The sequence below is a fragment of the Mytilus trossulus genome, chromosome 9, assembly GCF_036588685.1.
Source record: "Mytilus trossulus isolate FHL-02 chromosome 9, PNRI_Mtr1.1.1.hap1, whole genome shotgun sequence".
Taxonomy (NCBI): domain Eukaryota; kingdom Metazoa; phylum Mollusca; class Bivalvia; order Mytilida; family Mytilidae; genus Mytilus; species Mytilus trossulus.
In genome coordinates, this window is record NC_086381.1 from 3927174 (window position 1) to 3950538 (window position 23365).

Genomic DNA, 23365 nt, shown 5'->3' on the forward strand with positions numbered 1-23365 from the left:
AAACACACTATAAAATATCAATTAAAACGACCTAACTCAATCAAACGACAAAGTAATACACGTGAACAAACACTGAACGAATAAATTTGATCTATGGTACAATGTTAATACAAAATAAATAAAATAAGGTATGAATAATTAGAGAAACAGTATTTTACCGCTGTTAAATGTTCATTAATGTATGTTCTAAAATAAAACTTTCTATTGAAGCTATTTATAATAACTGATTGTTAAAGCTAGCAATTTAAGAGTTATTCCAAATTCACACATACACAGAACTCGAAAATTATTTGTTATTTCTTATAAAACGTTTGAATGCCAGAACAGTTACACAATATAAGTCCTAATTTTCTAGGCGTAAAATTAGGTTTGACTGTCGTCGTAACATACTCCTGTTATATCTTGACATTGGGGACAGGATTGCCTGGAATATGGTACCACGATTTTGGTTAATGTTGGGGGATACACTCTGATATTATTAGTTCCATTAGTTGCAAGGCGTGTTAGTGACCTAATAATGACAACAATAACAACGTATTACGTTTTAATGTTTTTTATGAATTTATTTTAGTCGTTCATTTTTTATTTCTTCACCTTCACCTTTCGTGTTGTTTTTATAAATGCATGATAACACCATTACTTACCGTGTTTTGAAATAAGCCACGACTATATCATATGTAACTACTAGACTGGTCTATAGAAGCATACATAAATTCCATGATAAAGTAAGATTCAATGAAAACTATACATACCATATGTAATCCCCACAGCCTGTTCCTGTAATATATCTTCACATTGAGGACAGGTCCCAACAGAAACATAATAATCTTTAATAGTGGAGTGAGATTCATGGAAACCTTCCAAACAGGCATTTAGCACTTTAGTCTCTGTCTGGTAGTCAATGTCCTTGACAATTCCTGTCAGCTGACTTTTATCTCCATCATACACATGGCCAGGTGTAGGTGGCGTTGTATCCACTTGGAAAGCCCAGGATGTAGCCAATGATGATAATCCTGCCTTGTTGAATGCCTAAATGAATTACCGATAGAGATGGAATTTAATTCATTTAGCTATATATTTGTTTGTGAGATGATTAATTGAGGAAGGAAAAAAGATTTTGAAAATTTAATAATGTGTTCTGTAGGCTCTTTCTTCTTTTAGATTTCAAAATTCTGTACTCGATTTTAAAAGTCTGCAATTACAAAACGTTTATTATTTTAAAGAGATAGGTGAACCTTGAACTCCTTTTAAAACATTTGCATATGTATTGATCAATAAGGATACAATACTAATAGGAATTACATAGTTAAGAGAATGTTTGTGTAGGTCTATTCGAACCACTCTGGCATTGATGTAAAAAATATCATTGGTATCCCAGAGTGCTCTATTCGTATCTCTCTCAGTAATTACTAACCCTGACATTTATATAATAAAAATGACCGTCTTTGAGATCCAAAGGATTATTTTCGTCTATAATTCCACATTCTTGACCAAAAACCTTCAAATAAGACATCATGTCTGTATATCCTGGCTCTGATCCAACTGACCAGAGGAAATAATCTATACCAGACTCTAGGTCAAGGAATACTCCTTTCCAACTGGAAAATATAAACTAACATGTTATCCAGGCTCTTATCAGACTTACCACACAGAAATGCATTATTTCATACGCTTCAACGAATATTTTGTGGACTATACAAACATGGATGTGAATAACCAGTTAAAAAAATCGTGGCTTCTAGTATGTATTTAAAGAGCTAAACAGCTTTGACTGTGAATTTGAACAGTTAAACATATTTTGATATGTATTTGACATATTTGGCTGCGTATTTGAACAACTAAACATATTTGGCTGTTTATTTGAACAACTAAATATATTTGGCTGTGTATTGGAACTGATAAAAAATTTGATTATACTTGTCTGAGGGTTCACACAGGAAAACAGCAATAGATATGTATATAAACCGCCCAATAGGACCCGGATTTGCATTACAACAGCAAAACAGATATTGCTGTGTGTTTGAAGAGCTAACAACTTGATACTTGACATCTTAACAGAATCTTTCGTTTTTTTTTAAAAGCCTATCCACTTCAATTTGACATTTGGTTGTTAGTTGTCTCAATGATAATCATACCAGGTCACCAAAAATGTATATGGGTTTTGTTCATGGTCTATTTTTGCTATTGTCTACGTCATGTAGTCTAGTATGGAGAGTTGTATTATTGCCAATCGTACATTGTTCCGATTGGTATGTATAGTATTAGTTAGTAATTACTCACCACGGACTTATTTCTGTTGTAGAAGTGATATGGCGATTTGGTAATGTGATTGGTTTATCGGATTTCTCTGGTGGTGTGTTGTCGATTGTTATAGGGTCTGATAATTTTTGTGTTTCTCTGTTAGCAAAATCAACAGCTAAAAATAAACCATTGTAAACAGTAGCGTCATATCAAACTCTGATAAGGATATGTTGCGCAATTCTCAAAATGTTAGCAATTTATAAATTGCTATCTTCAAAACTTCTGCACAAAAAAAAAATACAAAAAATGTCAAGCTTGAACTTGACTTACCGTTTAACATACGTAAAAACATATTCAAATCTGAAAAAAACCCTGGTTAAATGGTTTTCTTACCTTAGCCGTATTTGGCACAACTTTTTGGAATTTTGGATCCTCAATGCTCTTCAACTTTGTACTTGTTTGGCTTTATAAATATTTTATATGAGCGTCACTGATGAGTCTTATGTTGACGAAACGCGGGTCTGGAGTACTAAATTATAATCCTGGTACATTTGATAACTATTTCAACAATTATCACGGAAAAATGGTTTTTCCAATCAGTCTAGGATCAAAACTTCTCAACGTAAGACTTTACACTCCGATATATCTCATGGGCTTTTACTGATCATTATTAAATTAATGTTGAAATTCTTTATGATTTTTAATACAGATATCAAATAAATTTAACAATATCGAAATCCATGTAAATACGTTCTAGATTATTCAATCAATTTCTTTGTAGTTTGGTCTCTTGTGGAGAGTTGTCTTATTGTCAAGCATACCACATCACGTGTGCCATATGTAGAACAGGATGCGCGTTCTTTCTTCGAGCACTTGTTATGAAATTTATATTATAGGTTTATATAATCAATGTCTGTGACAGATCGGTGCCGATCAAATTTAATGCAGACACATTATGTAACAATAGGAAGATGTGGTATGAGTGTCAATAATGAGTCAACTCTCCATCCAAGTAACAATTTAAAATAGTAAACTACTATAGGTCAAGGTACGGCATAAAACACGGAGCCTTGGCTCACACCGAACAGCAAGCTATAAAGAGACCCAAAATCAAATAGTGTAAAACCATTCAAACGGGAAAACCAACGGTCTAATCTATATAAAAACATATAACAAGTGAACCATGAATATTAGGATTAGTTTCAGATAGTGACATAACTGAGAATTGGATACGCTCTTTCTTTCGATGATTCTACACAATTGAAATAAGACACGTTACTTTTAGAAACATAGACAATAACTGTTTAGTGTCTTTAGATATCAGCTGTATTTGTACGAGGCTAGGAAACAAGGTGTATGCGAGCTTTCAGCGAGCTACAACACCTGTTTCGAGCCGAGTACAAATACAGCTGATATTTAAAGACACTAAACAGTTATTGTCTTTATCCTGCAATTAATTCTGTATAATATTTGTGTTTTGAAAGACACGAAAACGCATTTTTTGCATTTATTTTCGATTTGAAATCCCTTGTTGCCCGTGTAGTAATACGATACAGTAATCACACATTCAGCTGAAGACGGGTTCGCAAACAAAAAGAATATCGAATGGTCAACAATAGTACATCAATCAAGGTGAATAATTATCTATTTTTACATAACAATTAATTTCAACAGTAAAAACAATTAACAAAAGATTGTCCAATTTGAAACAGGAGCGTACGAATTGTCCTACGCTTTAAACTCGACATTCACTAAACATGCATGCTGAAATTGACATGGTTGTTTTTGTTACACAATTATACACATTCAAGTTTTGAAATCGATAGCTGTCATCGTAGAAAGACTGATGTTCATGTGTGTATGTTATCAGACAATTTGTGTGATTCTTATTGCTCTAAAGAGATGTTTGAAAACAAACAGAGCGTATAAAAGAAACCGTTTATTCGATATTAATACGTCATTGGAATGCGACTGCAATACACATTCTGAGGTCACGCAGGTTCAAACAATAATCAGTCCGGCAGTGAGCGGAGCTTTAAAGCGATATCTGTATAGTATACAGATACAGCATAGCGATATCTGTAGGGCTTTATCTGTATAGTAGAACACCCAGTTGCAGGATAAAGGCCTAATAAACCATTATTGCCAGGGTCAAGTGATGACAGTAGAACCAGGTAAGCTAAACACACATTTTTAGCCAATTCTTAAATAATATTAGTACCTGCCTATATATTGAATTGGAGACATGCAAGAACTAGCAACACATTTTATTCATTTTATTAAAATGGAAATTTGTTCGTGGTGTTTGCGTAAGGTCAATATTTCGCACTACCAATTATTGAATTTCGATGAGAACACGCGTATGCTACACCTAGCAAATTTTTTTTTAAAGATGGACTTATTCGATCGCAAAAAGCTGTATACTTGAAGAGTACGGTAACATTACTTGGTTTGGTATATGACTATTTATGATTATGACAATATTAATTTTAAATCATCTCAAAACAGAATTGCTGACTTCTTGGCTTACGTAGACTATTATTTTACATTTTATATGTATTGTAAACATTCTTTTATTCGAGTGTCACTGATGAGTCTTTTGAAGTCGAAACGCGCGTCTGGCGTAAATATAGAATGTCAATTCTGGTACATTTTTTGTATCTATAATGAATTTGTTGTATGTTGCAAGCATTATATTAACAGTCCAAAGTATATATCGACATATAACAATGTAATACTTTACTTCTTTCGAGATACCTTTCAATGTTGCATAATACTTGTACCCGTTCTGAAGGTTTAGTTTTGGTAAAGCTTTGTGTTGTACTACTCCAATATTCTCAAAGGCATGGACATCATTTCCTCCGGAAATTGTGCCTGAAATATTACAATATACATTATGTACTTCTGCTGTTTTCGATTTTATGATACACGGGTGCCACATGTGATACAGGGTCTGCTTACCCTTCCGGAGCACCTGGGATCACCCCAGAGTTTGGTGGGGTTCGTGTTGCTTAGTCTTTAGTTTTCTATGTTGTGTCTTCTGTACTATTATTTGTCTATTAGTCTTTTTATTTTTAGCCATGGCGTTGTCAATTTATTTTTGATCTATGAATTTGACTATCCCTCTGGTATCTTTCGTCCCTCTTTTAATTTTCAGGAAATGCAATTTTTCACCTAAATAAAGTTGGAATATGTCCATTTACAAAGTAATGCTAATTCATATTTAGTTCTTACAGCAAATATAAGGGAGATATGAAAATTAAATAGCAAAATGTAACTGCTGAAGCATACAGAAATGTTTCTTAATTATACGCTGTGCAGTTGTTTAATAGTACTTTTAAGTTCTAAAAATATATATGAAGACATTTTGAAAATGTAAAATGACAATGAAGTTCGTCTAAAATGAATAAAAAGGTTTCATTTAGCATTGTCAATTTTACACATGCAAAACGACAATTACACGGTTATGTCAATGAAAATGTGAAAATTCCACAATTGACATTATGGACCAATGAAATCTACTACTTACCAATACCCAGTAAGTATTGTTTGATACCAGTAGAATGTGGTCCTACTCCATATTCCTCTACGTCGTGGAATCCGTCCCAGTTGATATATAAGTCTGTAACGGTAGTCTGTAATACATGTGTACTTACATTAATGTGAATGTATAATATGTGTGCGGTAGATGAGGATTAAAAGACCGCTTTTTCGACTGTACTAATCCTCAACAAGAAACTACTTAATAACTGTTTTGCAGTTAGTGCTAGGGTAGATAGTATCTAAATATAAGATCATATATCAAAGAACGTCTTTCAGGATCACATACCAATTTGCATCATAAAGAATTAAATAAACATGAGGCAAACAATAAATGCATTGGAGAAGCTGTTCAATTTTAACGATGATATGCACTTACTAGAGATGCTGATAGAGGTCTCAAAATGCATATGTTAAGCTGATAAGATATAGCATTAAAAAACGAGAATGCTCACCCATATTTTGCCCGATACACTTATCTTTAATATAAAATCCTTAAAAACAGTCTAGAATTATTTCCTACCTGATAAATTTGTTCTGGATTAGAACCAATCCACAATCTGCCTTCTACAGGTGGAGTCAGGTCCACAATTATACCATCGCTACAGGAGCTTATCTCAGGAAGAACTTCTATCCACGTCTCATGTTTAACTTTTGTAGCATCAGCATGGACACACACAGTGTAACGAGTACCATGAACTAACTCGTTATTTGTAAATTTTACATTTATAAACTCCTTTTCTAAAACGATATTTCAAGACATACTTTACTTAATATGTTTTGTTTATAATTTGCATGTTGTTTATTTAGTTACACTCCAAACAGAATTAATGAAAACATTACCAGTGACTTCCTCAAAATGACTCCCAATTTAATATTTTTATGATTCCCGAACTTATCTGAGTTGTAAAAAGAGCGAAAATAATCGTCTTTACTTAAAGAGGATATGATACGAAATGAAAGTGCTATCCCTGCTATAACTTATACGTGTGTATTTCATAAATAAAGGCAACAGTAGTATACCGCTGTTCGAAATTCATAAATCGATTGAAATCCGGGTTTCAAACTAAAACTGAGGGAAACACATCAAAAAGAAGAGAACTACGACAAAACAGAAACACAACATTAAAATGTAACACACGCAGAAACGAACTAAAATATAACAATGGCCATTTTCCCGACTTGTTACAGGACATAATAATAAAAAAAAATGTTATTATATGGTATTATACATATACCTGTATGACCACATTTGATACTGTCTGGATGGTCACATGGTATTTTCAAATTCAGCTGATTAACTTGACGATAATATGTTGTAACATCTATGGCCTTGGCTTCTATAACGGCATAGTCATAATTTTTATGTCGTAACTTTGGCCACACGGCTGAAATCACATTCTTGTATGGAGTATAATCTTCATCTGTTTCTGTCCACAATGCGTTTTGTTTAAGAACAACAGGTTTGCCGATATCAACTGAAATATATCGTTTAGATTTTTAACAATATTATGATGTATTAGAATTGGGTTAATGCCTGACAATCTTTGCTTACCATTAGAATTTGGAGCCCCTACGGCATCTATAACAATGTTCGGATGTATTAGAATTGGGTTAAATGCCATACAATCTTTACTTACCATTAGAATCTGGTGCGGGCCGTGCACCTACAGCATCAATAACAATGTTAGGGTATATTAGAATTGGATTGAATGCCTCACAATCTTTACTTACCATTAGAATCAGCCGCCCCTACAGCATCTATAACAATGTTAGGATGTATTAGAATTGGGTTAAATGCCTTACAATCTTTACTTACAAATAGAATCAGGAGCCCTACACCATCTATAACAATATTAGGATGTATTAGAATTGGGTTAAATGCCTGACAATCTTTGCCTACCATTAGAATCAGGAGCCCCTACACCATCTATAACAATATTAGGATGTATTAGAATTGGGTTAAATGCCTGACAATCTTTGCCTACCATTAGAATCAGGAGCCCCTACACCATCTATAACAATATTAGGATGTATTAGAATTGGGTTAAATGCCTCACAATCTTTACTTACCATTAGAATCAGGTCCCCCTACAGCATCTATAACAATGTTAGGATGTATTAGAATTGGGTTAAATGCCGTACAATCTTTACTTACCGTTAGAATCAGGAGCCCCTACAGCATCTATAACAATGTTAGGATGTATTAGAATTGGGTTAAATGCCTGACAATATTTGCTTACCATTAGAATCTGGAGCCCCTACATCATCTATAACAATGTTAGGATGTATTAGAATTAGGTTAAATGCCTGACAATCTTTACTTACAAATAGAATCAGCCGCCCCTACAGCATCTATAACAATATTAGGATGTATTAGAATTGGGTTAAATGCCTGAAAATCTTTACTTACAAATAGAATCAGGAGCCCCTACACCATCTATAACAATATTAGGATGTATTAGAATTGGGTTAAATGCCTAACAATATTTGCTTACCATTAGAATCTGGAGCCCCTACAGCATCTATAACAATGTTAGGATGTATTAGAATTGGGTTAAATGCCTGACAATCTTTACTTACCATTAGAATCAGGTGCCCCTACAGCATCTATAACAATGTTAGGATGTATTAGAATTGGGTTATATGCCTGACAATCTTTACTTACCATTAGAATCAGGTCCCCCTACAGCATCTATAACAATATTAGGATATATTTGAATTGGATTAAATGCCTTACAATCTTTACTTACAAATAGAATCAGGAGCCCCTACACCATCTATAACAATATTAGGATGTATTAGAATTTGGTTAAATGCCTGACAATCTTTGCCTACCATTAGAATCAGGAGCCCCTGCGGCATCTATAACAATGTTAGGATGTATTAGAATTGGATTAAATGCCTCACAATCTTTACTTACCATTAGCATCAGGAGCCCCTACAGCATCTATAACAATGTTAGGATGTATTAGAATTGGATTAAATGCTTCACAATCTTTACTTACCGTTAGCATCAGGAGCCCTTACAGCATCTATAACAATGTAAGGATGTATAAGAATTGGATTAAATGCCTCACAATCTTTACTTACCATTAGAATCAGGTCCCCCTACAGCATTTATAACAATGTTAGGATGTATTAGAATTGGGTTAAATGCCTCACAATCTTTACTTTCCATTACAATCATTACCCCCTACACCATCTATAACAATGTTAGGATGTATTAGAATCGGATGTAATGCCTGACAATCTTTTACATTAGAATTCGGAGGCCCTACGGCATCTATAACAATGTTAGGATGTATTAGAATTTGATTAAATGCCTGACAATCTTTACTTACCGTTAGAATCAGGAGCCCCTACAGCGTCTATAACAATGTTAGGATGTATTAGAATTGGATTAAATGCCTGACAATCTTTACTTACCGTTAGAATCAGGAGCCCCTACAGCATCTATAACAATGTTAGGATGTATTAGAATTAGATTAAATGCCTGACAATCTTTACTTACCGTTAGAATCAGGAGCCCCTACAGCTTCTATAACAATGTTAGGATGTATTAGAATTGGATTAAATGCCTGACAATCTTTACTTACCGTTAGAATCAGGAGCCCCTACAGCATCTATAACAATGTTAGGATGTATTAGAATTAGATTAAATGCCTGACAATCTTTACTTACCGTTAGAATCAGGAGCCCCTACAGCTTCTATAACAATGTTAGGATGTATTAGAATTGGATTAAATGCCTGACAATCTTTACTTACCGTTAGAATCAGGAGCCCCTACAGCATCTATAACAATGTTAGGATGTATTAGAATTAGATTAAATGCCTGACAATCTTTACTTACCGTTAGAATCAGGAGCCCCTACAGCTTCTATAACAATGTTAGGATGTATTAGAATTGGATTAAATGCCTGACAATCTTTACTTACCATTAGCACAAGGAGCCCCCATGGCATCTATAACAATGTTAGGATGTATCAGAATTTGATTAAATGCCTGACAATCTTTACTTACCGTTAGAATCAGGAGCCCCTACACCATCTATAACAATGTTAGGATGTATTAGAATCGGATGTAATGCCTGACAATCTTTTACATTAGAATTCGGAGGCCCTACGGCATCTATAACAATGTTAGGATGTATTAGAATTTGATTAAATGCCTGACAATCTTTACTTACCGTTAGAATCAGGAGCCCCTACAGCTTCTATAACAATGTTAGGATGTATTAGAATTGGATTAAATGCCTGACAATCTTTACTTACCGTTAGAATCAGGAGCCCCTACAGCATCTATAACAATGTTAGGATGTATTAGAATTAGATTAAATGCCTGACAATCTTTACTTACCGTTAGAATCAGGAGCCCCTACAGCTTCTATAACAATGTTAGGATGTATTAGAATTGGATTAAATGCCTGACAATCTTTACTTACCGTAAGAATCAGGAGCCCCTACAGCATCTATAACAATGTTAGGATGTATTAGAATTAGATTAAATGCCTGACAATCTTTACTTACCGTTAGAATCAGGAGCCCCTACAGCTTCTATAACAATGTTAGGATGTATTAGAATTGGATTAAATGCCTAACAATCTTTACTTACCATTAGCACAAGGAGCCCCCATGGCATCTATAACAATGTTAGGATGTATCAGAATTTGATTAAATGCCTGACAATCTTTACTTACCGTTAGAATCAGGAGCCCCTACAGCTTCTATAACAATGTTAGGATGTATTAGAATTGGATTAAATGCCTGACAATCTTTACTTACCGTTAGAATCAGGAGCCCCTACAGCATCTATAACAATGTTAGGATGTATTAGAATTAGATTAAATGCCTGACAATCTTTACTTACCGTTAGAATCAGGAGCCCCTACAGCATCTATAACAATGTTAGGATGTATTAAAATTGGGTTAAATGCCTGACAATCTTTACTTACCATTAGAAACAGGTGCCCCTACAGCATCTATAACAATGTAAAGATGTATTTGAATTGGAATAAATGCCTCACAATCTTTACTTATCATTAGAAACAGGTGCCCCTACAGCATCTATAACAATGTTAGGATGTATTAGAATTGGGTTAAATGCCATACAATCTTTACTTGCCATTAAGACAAGGAGCCCCTACAGCATCTATAACAATGTTAGGATGTATTAGAATTGGGTTAAATGCCTGACAATCTTTACTTACCATTAGCACAAGGAGCCCCTACAGCATCTATAACAATGTTAGGATGTATTAGAATTGGATTAAATGCCTGACAATCTTTACTTACCGTTAGAATCAGGAGCCCCTACAGCATCTATAACAATGTTAGGATGTATTAGAATTGGGTTAAATGCCTGACAATCTTTACTTACCATTAGCACAAGGAGCCCCTACAGCATCTATAACAATGTTAGGATGTATTTGAATTGGAATAAATGCCTCACAATCTTTACTTACCGTTAGAAACAGGTGCCCCTACAGCATCTATAACAATGTTAGGATGTATTTGAATTGGATGTAAAGCCTCTCAATCTTTACTTGCCATTAGAATCAGGTGCCCCTACAGCATCTATAACAATGTTAGGATGTATTAGAATTGGGTTAAATGCCTGACAATCTTTACTTACCATTAGCACAAGGAGCCCCTACAGCATCTATAACAATGTTAGGATGTATTTGAATTGGAATAAATGCCTCACAATCTTTACTTACCGTTAGAAACAGGTGCCCCTACAGCTTCTATAACAATGTTAGGATGTATTAGAATTGGATTAAATGCCTGACAATCTTTACTTACCGTAAGAATCAGGAGCCCCTACAGCATCTATAACAATGTTAGGATGTATTAGAATTAGATTAAATGCCTGACAATCTTTACTTACCGTTAGAATCAGGAGCCCCTACAGCATCTATAACAATGTTAGGATGTATTAAAATTGGGTTAAATGCCTGACAATCTTTACTTACCATTAGAAACAGGTGCCCCTACAGCATCTATAACAATGTTAGGATGTATTTGAATTGGAATAAATGCCTCACAATCTTTACTTACCATTAGAAACAGGTGCCCCTACAGCATCTATAACAATGTTAGGATGTATTAGAATTGGGTTAAATGCCATACAATCTTTACTTGCCATTAAGACAAGGAGTCCCTACAGCATCTATAACAATGTTAGGATGTATTAGAATTGGGTTAAATGCCTGACAATCTTTACTTACCATTAGCACAAGGAGCCCCTACAGCATCTATAACAATGTTAGGATGTATTAGAATTGGATTAAATGCCTGACAATCTTTACTTACCGTTAGAATCAGGAGCCCCTACAGCATCTATAACAATGTTAGGATGTATTAGAATTGGGTTAAATGCCTGACAATCTTTACTTATCATTAGCACAAGGAGCCCCTACAGCATCTATAACAATGTTAGGATGTATTTGAATTGGAATAAATGCCTCACAATCTTTAGCTACCGTTAGAAACAGGTGCCCCTACAGCATCTATAACAATGTTAGGATGTATTTGAATTGGATGTAAAGCCTCACAATCTTTACTTGCCATTAGAATCAGGTGCCCCTACAGCATCTATAACAATGTTAGGATGTATTAGAGTTGGGTTAAATGCCTGACAATCTTTACTTACCATTAGCACAAGGAGCCCCTACAGCATCTATAACAATGTTAGGATGTATTTGAATTGGAATAAATGCCTCACAATCTTTACTTACCGTTAGAAACAGGTGCCCCTACAGCATCTATAACAATGTTAGGATGTATTTGAATTGGATGTAAAGCCTCACAATCTTTACTTGCCATTAGAATCAGGTGCCCCTACAGCATCTATAACAATGTAAGGATGTATTAGAATTGGGTTAAATGCCTGACAATCTTTACTTACCATTAGAATCAGGAGCCCCTACAGCATCTATAACAATGTTCGGATGTATTAAAATTGGGTTAAATGCCTGACAATCTTTACTTATCATTAGAATCAGGTCCCCCTACAGCATCTATAACAATGTTAGAATTATTAGAATTGGATTTAATGCCTCACATCTTTACTTATCATTAGAATCAAGTGCCCCTACAGCATCTATAACAATGTTAGGATGTATTAAAATTGGGTTAAATGCCTGACAATCTTTACTTACCATTAGAATCAGGAGCCCCTACAGCATCTATAACAATGTTAGGATGTATTAGAATTGGATGTAATGCCTGACAATCTTTACCTACCATTATAATCTGGAGCCCCTACAGCATCTATATCAATGTTAGGATGTATCAGAATTGGATTAAATGCCTGACAATCTTTACTTACCATAAGAATCAGGTGGCCCGACGGCATCTATAACAATGTTAGGATGTATTCGAATTGGATTGAATGCCTCACAATCTTTACTTATCATTAGAATCAGGTGCCCCTACAGCATCTATAACAATATTAGGATGTATTAAAGTTGGGTTAAATGCCTGACAATCTTTACTTACCATTAGAATCAGATACCCCTACAGCATCTATAACAATGTTAGGATGTTTTAAAATTGGATTAAATGCCTGACAATCTTTACTTATCATTAGAATCAGGTCCCCCTACAGCATCTATAACAATGTTAGAATTATTAGAATTGGATTTAATGCCTCACATCTTTACTTATCATTAGAATCAAGTGCCCCTACAGCATCTATAACAATGTTAGGATGTATTAAAATTGGGTTAAATGCCTGACAATCTTTACTTACCATTAGAATCAGGAGCCCCTACAGCATCTATAACAATGTTAGGATGTATTAGAATTGGATGTAATGCCTGACAATCTTTACCTACCATTATAATCTGGAGCCCCTACAGCATCTATATCAATGTTAGGATGTATCAGAATTGGATTAAATGCCTGACAATCTTTACTTACCATAAGAATCAGGTGGCCCGACGGCATCTATAACAATGTTAGGATGTATTCGAATTGGATTGAATGCCTCACAATCTTTACTTATCATTAGAATCAGGTGCCCCTACAGCATCTATAACAATATTAGGATGTATTAAAGTTGGGTTAAATGCCTGACAATCTTTACTTACCATTAGAATCAGATACCCCTACAGCATCTATAACAATGTTAGGATGTTTTAAAATTGGATTAAATGCCTGACAATCTTTACTTACCATTAGAATCAGGTGCCACTACAGCATCTATAACAATGTTAGGATGTATTAAAATTGGGTTTAATGCCTGACAATCTTTGCTTACCATTAGAATCAGGAGCCCCTACGGCATCTATAACAATATTAGGATGTATTAGAATTGGATTAAATGCCTCACAATCTTTACTTACCATTAGAATCAGGAGCCCCTACAGCATCTATAACAATATTAGGATATATTTGAATTGGATTAAATGCTTGACAATCTTTAATTTCCGTTGAAACTGTCGAGTACTGTTTGGCTTTGTTGTAGCCTCTTATAGAAAATCTTTTACATCGGGAGAAATCCATCGTACCATTCAAAACATACTCAAATAAAATCTGAAATTATGAAAAAGCAAATAGGATTCCTTTAAGAAAAGATGTTCGTTTAAATATTTCAAAATCTTTTAGTTAACCATGTTTTTCCAGTGGACAGATGAATATATCACTTTTATTAGAAAACTGTATGTGTGGTTGTCTCTCCTAGGGATTGAAAGGTAACATCGGCTGTACATTAGCATTAGAAGTTTATTTTTATGTCCATTAATTACTTACAGTTACCTGTAGGTGTCTATTTTTACATGTATTGAGAATCGTTTTTTGACATTTACCCAATTCTTTTTTATCAACAGAGGGCAACCAATTATTCAATTGAAAATACAATACCTATGTATAAATCTGACATAATTCACTAAAAACTAAAATTCAATACAAAATGTACCTGATGTCCAATCGCTGTATAATTTAATCTGGTCCACACCATGTACGTCTTTCCCTTTACAGAGTTATCTGTGATAACAAACTCATACTTATCAACTGCAGCATATTTTTCTACCAAATCCTCAATATCTGGGTCATAGAACTGCGCAAAAGACACCATTAGCTGGAAATATTATTGTAAAAAAATGCAGTTAGAATACAAAACGCTTTTGTTGACTTGCTACTTTGTGCAATGTGTAAAGTTTGAATGTCTCACTTTTCACAAAACTAAATTCCTGTTTATTAATTACAAAATGAACACTTAACAAGCTCATGTCTATCTACAACAGAGAAGAATCGTGATAATATATATCTTTTGAAGTATCCACAGATTGTTGAAGACTCATTTTGAGTACTTTTGTTTATCAATGAGTAACTCTCATCTGCGTTAATAACGTAATTGAACGCTTGACTCTTTTGACACATTTGGCAAATCCTACTTTTAAATATAACCAGTTTTATTTGCTAACTGAAAATTAAGCGGAATAAAATAATTTAAGACAGCAGAGAAGATAATTCTGTTTAATTGGTTATTACTAACCGACTTAAATAAAAGAGTGAGTTATTATTACTGTAAATGTATAATGTCTCTAGTCTGGTCAAAGGGTCAGAGTGTCCTACTTAATTAAACGATAAATTGTTGAGATTAGATAACTTGTTTTCACGTGCATAGAAATTTCTTTTATGACCAATGCATGACCGGATATCATCTTTCTTATTGGTCAATGGCATTGCGGGTCAGCACGAGTTTACGTGTAAGTGCATTGTGGTCACTTCCTTTTATCATCAGCATTGGATGTGTTAACTTGTGATTCTTATCAAACAATTTGTTCAAAATTATATGTGATTTTGCTTTTTATTCTATGGATAATTTTGGACTGGAGTGATTTCATTTTAGCTATTTCAGGTAAAATCGAACTGTACTTTTATTTTTAAGCTATTCTATGCTTACATTTTGTACAAACGTACAGTTAATTTTTTTTTTAACCATCCTTTCATTCGGATAAAACTCACTATTTAGATTTTTGCCAAACATGAGCAGTTGGTCAAATTCATTTCTTTGTCAAAGAGATATTGGGTCAATTTGAGTTTCATGTGGGTGGCGACACTATGCGTTTACGATCAAAATGTAATTATTTATCATTTATCTGATGATTAACCTAATTGTAATTTTACAAGTTACTGCATCCTGTACAGCATCATAATGTTTGCAGAACGTATATCCGCCTTATTTATTTGTAAGATACATGATTAGTTTAAATTTTACTACAATTAAAAATTGGATTATTGCATAACGATAATAATACCATACATGATAGAATGCAAATTTATACACTTATAATTCATATGATGTTATTAACGGTTTCATACATTTTAAGTACTCTTATATGATGGAGCAAGACAGTTTAAGTATTAATGCTAAGCTGTTGTGTTACAAACCAATTTGACTTACTTGTTTGGGTAAGGTTTGAGTTATTTCAATTGGTGCAGCGAGCTTGAATGCTTGTACTTATGACCTCTGTGTATGTGCTTTTTCATTACGTTTTATGCAGAGTTCATTGTTTTATGCTATGTCACGAAACGCATGCTACTTTCGTAAATCTCGTCACAGCAGTTTGGTTTGAGCTTATCATAATTTTGCAAGTTAGCCTAATCGCTATAATTGTTAGTATTTTAATTTATGCAAGTGTACCTTGTTTGCTTTATGCGATCGGTATAAAAAGGATATGTCTCTTACCTTATGTTTATCGCAACCCAATGCTTATTTATTACGAACCAATTTACCTGTCTTTGCCTGTTTTGGGTAATGTGAACGATATTTAAATTTTCGCAAAGGGCGTGGTTGCTTGTACTTATGTCCTCTGTGTATTATTTTTCTCAGAGGTTGTGGTAGCTTGGTCTATGACCTCTGTGTATTTACGTTTGCAAATATTGTAGTATGTAGTGGGTATTGTTTTATGCTTCGTCATGAAACTCATGCTGCTTCGGTTTTACAGAGGTCGTAGTAGCTTGGTCTATGATCTCTGTATTGTTTTATGCTTCGTCATGAAACTCATGCAACTATTTCAGAGGTCGTAGTAGCTTGGTCTATGACCTCTGTGTATTTGCTTTTGTAAAGTTAATATGTAGTGGGTTTTGTTTTATGCTTCGTCATGAAACGCATGTTATATTTTTGCAGAGGTCGTAGTAGCTTGGTCTATGATCTCTGTATTGTTTTAAGCTTCGCCATGAAACTCATGCTAAACTACATTTAATTATTTTTTCGTCATGGTGATTGGTTTGGAATAAATTAATTTTGTAATCAATTCTTTAACTTCATACAAAATTACCAGTATTTTGATACATGTAGTCAGATTTACATGTTTGTCAGTTTGTAATACATGTTTTTATTGTATTATTTTATTTATCTTTACTAGTATAATTCATGTAAATGATATAGTTTGGGTTGCGACGAACGTAATTGATAATTTTTATGCCGATACTTATGCACTGTAAGGTCGTTTGCTTTTTTCTATATACTAGATTTGTTAATAAAAATAACATTGGACAAGACATATATAGATATAAACTGTTGATATTTTAAAGTTCATACTCTTCATTTAATACATGATAAAAACATCTTTTCTGTTTAATTGTTGATTATTATAGAAGAGAAACTTTGATAATTTAATTATCGCATTGTATTCCTTAAGATGCGTTATGTTTGTGGTCCTTGGGTAACCCCAGTTTGTTTTTAATGAGAATTTAATTTTTATTCATTATTTTATATTCTTTTTTTGTTTGTTTATTTCATGCCTTGACTATGGGCGAAGAGCGCTAAGAATGGCATTCATTTCACATAATTTCAATGTATCTTGTTTTGGGTCAGTATAGACTGCTAAAACGTTTGTGATCTTTATTTCATACAATGTATGTCTTTATTGCCGCCCTCCTCATGCTTTCTTAACACATTGTTCGAATGTCAATGGGATCATTCGGTAGGCTCGGTTTAACTTCCTGTATGTATACATGAATAATTCGTAATTCATGTTTTGGTTTTGAATATTGCCGTGCTTATTCATACTAATTATTCAAATTATATAATATAAAACGACTTAATGGTTTATTCCAATGTTGTCTAAATGCTATGATCTTTAGAGATAAATCCATCACAAACCAAAAATTGTATATTTAACTAAACTGGTTATTAATTAAATTGTTTTCTTTTCTTTTGGTTAAATGTTTATAGTATGTGTCAAAAGTTATAAATATTTACTCGGTTAAAACTTACATCTTTTAACTTTTATCGCAATTAAGGTACAAAACATTAAATGAAACATCACTTAAAGCAGGAATATTATATTATTCATTTTACAACTTTATTTACTACTATACAATATAAACCTTTTAAATGTATTGCATTGGAATAACAGTTTGTCAAAATAAGTTCTGTCGCATGCCAGGAAGGAATGAATTTATTTTATGTTGGGTTAAAGTAAGTTTGGTGTATTCCTCCTTTTTTATAGTGGTGTTATCGATATAAATTATTACTATTAATATTGAATGGTGATGTTCACCAGTCACTAAATTTCTAAAAAGCTGTATATTAAAAATTGTGACTAAAACTTTTCTATTTACCGTATCATGAGTTACGAAAATTATTTCTATAGTCTCATATCAATTCGGATCACAACAAAAATAACTGAGAGTTAAAAAAGGTTTACAGTAAATACTTATTTACTATAATTTCAATTTGAAAATGTTACCCCTATGGAATTCACCCCGCCATATTATGTATGTATGTGCCTTTCCCAAGTTAGGAGCCTGTAGTTCAGTGGTTGTCGTTTGCTTATGTGTTACATTGAAGTTTTTTGTTCATTTATTTTTTGAATCTTTTTATGTAAATACGGCCATTAGTTTTTCTTGTTTGAATTGTTTTACATGGTCATTTTGGGGTCTTTAACAGCTGACTATGCAATACAGGCTTTGCTCATTGTTAAAGGCCGTGCGATGACCTATAGTCGTTAATTTCCGTGTCATTTTGGTCTCTTGTGGTGAACTGTCTCATACCACATCTTCTTTTTTATATTTATACATTTTCGATTGAAAAATGTCAAGTGTAGTTTGGGAATCCTTTGCTCATGATCCCTTACAGAAATAGTCAGATATAAAACTTCGTATTTAGGAAGGATCCAGGGCTTTGTAAAAATACACTTTAGTTTTGTTTGAATTTTTAAAATTAAAAATATAGTTTCGGTTAATCAAAGTACTAATTGTCTGTACTTAAATATAAAAAGGATTCTATATTTAAATATCTGGATGTAAGAAGAAATATGAATTCTGAATCATACTTACATTGTGACTGCGATTCTATTGTAATTTAATTGCTGTGATCCTGGTCGGAATAAGATTTACACCTTTAATCATTTTTACCAGTAAGAGATAATTTTAAAGTAATATCTTGGTATATGAAAATAGGAACTTTTAATATTTCTGCTAAATGTGGAAACGTTTTACATAATTACGTGATATGTGTTTGGTGTACATGTATGTGAATGTATTTTTTTTTTCAAGTCATATATAATTGTATTCACGTCGCCAGAGTCCTCGGGTGGGGGGTCCACTCTTTTAGCCTTAGAGTGGATTTCACATCCACTCTTTCAGCCAAAGAGTGGATTTGTGGCAGGTTTTTCTCCCCACCTTTGCTATTCTTAGTCATTTATTCAATTGACATGATATTAGTTGATGTAATTTCGTAGTAATTATGTATTATTATTTCATATTAAATATGAACTTTTATGTCAAATGTTTTATTTGCAAAATGTATTTTTTGCATTTTATGATTTTGAATAAATGACCTTTTTTCGTCAGTTTAGTTTTTATATCATATAGCAAATCAAGCTCAGACTCTGTCTCGTGTATACATAGTATGTTTATGGTATCTAGCTGTCTGTCTTAAAACCAGTTTTATTTGCTAATTGAAAATTAAGCGGAATAAAATAATTTAAGACAGCAGAGAAGATAATTCTGTTTAATTGGTTATTACTAACCGACTTAAATAAAACAGTGAGCTATTATTACTGTAAATGTATAATATCTCTAGTCTGGTCAAAGGGTCAGAGTGTCCTACTTAATTAAACGATAAATTGTTGAGATTAGATAACTTGTTTTCACGTGCATAAAAATTTCTTTTATGACCAATGCATGACCGGATATCATCTTTCTTATTGGTCAATGGCATTGCGGGTCAGCACGAGTTCACGTGTAAGTGCATTGTGGTCACTTCCTTTTATCATCAGCATTTGATGTGTTAACTTGTGATTCTTATCAAACAATTTGTTCAAAATTCCCACCCACATACCGCCCTTTATATTATCACTTGAAGTAGATATGTATATATGTTTATTTATGGGGCAGGTTTTTCTCCCCACCTTTGCTATTCTTAGTCATTTATTCAATTGACATGATATTAGTTGATGTAATTTCGTAGTAATTATGTATTATTATTTCATATTAAATATGAACTTTTATGTCAAATGTTTTATTTGCAAAATGTATTTTTTGCATTTTATGATTTTGAATAAATGACCTTTTTTCGTCAGTTTAGTTTTTATATCATATAGCAAATCAAGCTCAGACTCTGTCTTGTGTATACGTTGTATGGTTATGGTATCTAGCTGTCTGTCTTAAATAGTATCACTGTTCAACATGCTATTCAAGTCATTAATAAAGTCAACTGTAGTATTCCGCTATTCAAAAGTCAGAAACCGATTGAAGGAAAACAAATCCGGGTAACCGAGGGAAACAAATCAACTATAAGAGAAACAACATAATAAAAATGAGAATAGAAATTGGGAATATGTCAATGAGACAACAACCCGACCAAACAGCAGACAACAGCCAATGCCACCAATGGGTCTTCAACGCAGCGAGACAATCCCGCAACCAGAGGTGGTCCTCAGCTGACCCCTAAATAATGTAATTGTTCAGTTAAATGAACGTCACACTAAGCCCCAAAAAATAAAACTAAACTAAAATTAAAAACATACAAGACTAACAAAGGCACTTGCTTCTGAAACACATAGCAATACACACAGTAAAACTCAGTTTTAAAGAAATCCGAGTCCGATGTCAGAATAGGTAACAAAAGAAACTAAGCAAAACGACAATGATACATGAATAAATAAAGGACTACTAGCAGTTACTGACACGCCAGCTCCAGATCTCAATGAAGCTGATTAAAAGATTATATCTTCATCATATAAAAATCAAGTACAATACCTCTGGTTAGGGGTTTAGTATCATACCGTCAAAAAATGAATGAGTAGAACATGATAACTCGTACCATGCCAATAACTGGTTTTAGAATAAATGTGTTTATTTCCGATGCAAAGACACTATTAGTAAATTAATATTCATACCAAAATATGCAGTCCTTAATGACTTGACAACAGAAACCCCGAAGTGCAACACAAACAAACGTCAACATACATAGAAACGAACTATTTGATAAAAACTGCCATATTCCATACTTAAGCTTGTTACAGAACATTTGAAACAAAAATGGGTGTGTTAAACCTTGTTTTATGGCTAGCCAAACCTCCCGCTTATATGACAATACTACGTGACAGAAATACAAACAAACGCAAGAATACTTATCACAGAAAAACGCAAAACTAAATAAAATAAAAGTCAATACCAAATGTTAACCGCAGAATAAAAAAACCCATCTTCCATTGACAACGGCCGACAGCACAGGACAGCACAAACAGTGAATACTATATACTTACTTTCTCCGCCCCACCAGTGACTGTGGTGTTTTGATGCATCACAGTTATGTCCCCTGTAACTGGGACATTAGCCATCGCCATGACACCATCGGTACTGATGGGTAAAAAACAGATGTTTTTGGTACAAAGTTTCAATACAATCCGATACTTGATACCTGGGTTCAAGGTCAGATCATCTATACTAATGTCAAAGGCTGTTGACACATGAAGGAAATCACGGAAAATACTCCATTGGTCTGAAAGAAATTTAATTTGAATTTAAAAAAAAGGTATTTATTAGGTAGAACTTAAAATAAATGTGTGTAACTATTTCATGCCATTCTATAAGACTTTGCTCTGGATTATAAGATTTAAGTATCCCTAACAAGCAAAACAGCAACAGTAACATAATTCTTTAATCATGAAATCTTACTTGGCTGCTCACAGCATTAAAATTATAACTTATCACTCTGTTCTGATGTTTTACATTTCAACACATATAACAAATACAGTCATCCGTCAAGAACTTATTCCCTGAAGGTAGATGGGGTGTCTAAATTATAATCCATAGAATTTAATGTTTAGCTAAAATGTAGTTTATATCATGCTTGCATTAAATAATAAAAAGAATGGGTCACGGGGCTTATTTACACCCTACAGATTGTGCAAAATTGACAGATTTTGTGTAGAGTATGCATGAAAACTGCAATTTTTTTTCCAAAAAACGAAAACTACATCATAGAATTTTGAGATAAAATATGAGAAATAGCTTTATTGTTATGCTTTCAGACATTGTCAGATAAGGGAAAAAAATGGGATCATGTAACTCTTTTTTCTTGCTACGTTATGAAATAGGTAAATTCCTCACACATTCTATTTTAAAGGTAACTATATCGGAAATCTCTGCCTTTACATTTGACTTGCCTCCCCTTACGTGGCAAAGTTAAATCAAACAAATGATTCTGTTTTTTGAAAAATACAACCATAAATATGATAGAACATGTCATTTTCTATATTGATATGATAATTCTTGCACATGACTTTCCCTTTCATGAATGTGACCTACCGGATTAGACCATTTACCGGATTTGATATATCATAAGCAACACAACGGGTGCCACATGTGGAGCAGGATCTGCTTACCCTTCCGGAGCACCTGAGATCACCCCTAGCTTTTGGTGGGGTTCGTGTTGTTTATTCTTTAGTTTTCTATGTTGTGTCATATGTACTATTGTTTGTCTGTTTTTCCTTTTCATTTTTAGCCATGGCGTTGTCAGTTTATTTTCGATTAATTAGTTTGACTGTCCCTCTGGTATCTTTCGTCCCTCTTTTACCTATAACTCTCAAAATTTGCACATTTGATTAAAGACCGATTTTTTGTTTTCTGGTATTTCAAAATCCAAAAAGGAGGAAGACCTGTCTACCGTAAGAAACTAAAGCTTACTTCCAACACCTGATCTCTTCTCAATAGCAATATATGCATCAGGGGTGTATTTCTTTACATTAGATGGAACTGTCCAGTATGCTTTCAATGAATTAGTGGACATTTGAATGTCAACATCATCTGAACAGGACAATCTGTGGTCCTAAAGGAAATAAATCAGACATTTTTGCATCATTTGGTTGTTATCAATAAATTAATGCACATACATTTGGATGCATATTGAGCAGTACAATTTGTAGTCCTAACGATTGGAAGGTTAAACACCTTTTATACATGGAGTTGTTTTGATAATTTGACTTAGTTTGTTATGTTTCTTTTGAAATTTATCAAGGAGAGGGTACCTAATACAGAAAGCTTACATTTTACCAAACTCCTACATAGTGATAGTTGTTTAATACCGTTTGTCGAATTCAGAAGTTGTTGGAACTAC

At 33.5% G+C, this 23365-nt stretch overlaps 1 protein-coding gene across 1 annotated transcript in view; it reads right to left on the minus strand.

Moving 5' to 3' along the window:
* Window positions 1-23365, minus strand: part of LOC134683486 (uncharacterized) — a 124225-nt gene that overhangs the window by 41039 nt on the left and 59821 nt on the right. Inside the window, exons 23-49 of the mRNA XM_063542796.1 lie at window positions 22936-23077; window positions 21513-21748; window positions 14705-14866; window positions 14133-14322; window positions 13963-13989; window positions 13538-13564; window positions 12945-12971; window positions 12437-12463; window positions 12012-12038; window positions 11587-11613; window positions 10992-11018; window positions 10567-10593; window positions 10227-10253; window positions 9806-9913; window positions 9551-9577; window positions 9211-9237; window positions 8705-8731; window positions 8450-8476; window positions 8025-8051; window positions 7516-7626; window positions 7020-7259; window positions 6305-6522; window positions 5771-5876; window positions 4999-5115; window positions 2281-2416; window positions 1415-1598; window positions 753-1029 (exon numbers count right to left, since the gene is read on the minus strand). Of these exons, the coding sequence (XP_063398866.1) occupies window positions 753-1029; window positions 1415-1598; window positions 2281-2416; window positions 4999-5115; window positions 5771-5876; window positions 6305-6522; window positions 7020-7259; window positions 7516-7626; window positions 8025-8051; window positions 8450-8476; window positions 8705-8731; window positions 9211-9237; window positions 9551-9577; window positions 9806-9913; window positions 10227-10253; window positions 10567-10593; window positions 10992-11018; window positions 11587-11613; window positions 12012-12038; window positions 12437-12463; window positions 12945-12971; window positions 13538-13564; window positions 13963-13989; window positions 14133-14322; window positions 14705-14866; window positions 21513-21748; window positions 22936-23077 (2605 nt within the window). The remainder of the gene's footprint in view (window positions 1-752; window positions 1030-1414; window positions 1599-2280; window positions 2417-4998; window positions 5116-5770; window positions 5877-6304; window positions 6523-7019; window positions 7260-7515; window positions 7627-8024; window positions 8052-8449; window positions 8477-8704; window positions 8732-9210; window positions 9238-9550; window positions 9578-9805; window positions 9914-10226; window positions 10254-10566; window positions 10594-10991; window positions 11019-11586; window positions 11614-12011; window positions 12039-12436; window positions 12464-12944; window positions 12972-13537; window positions 13565-13962; window positions 13990-14132; window positions 14323-14704; window positions 14867-21512; window positions 21749-22935; window positions 23078-23365) is intronic.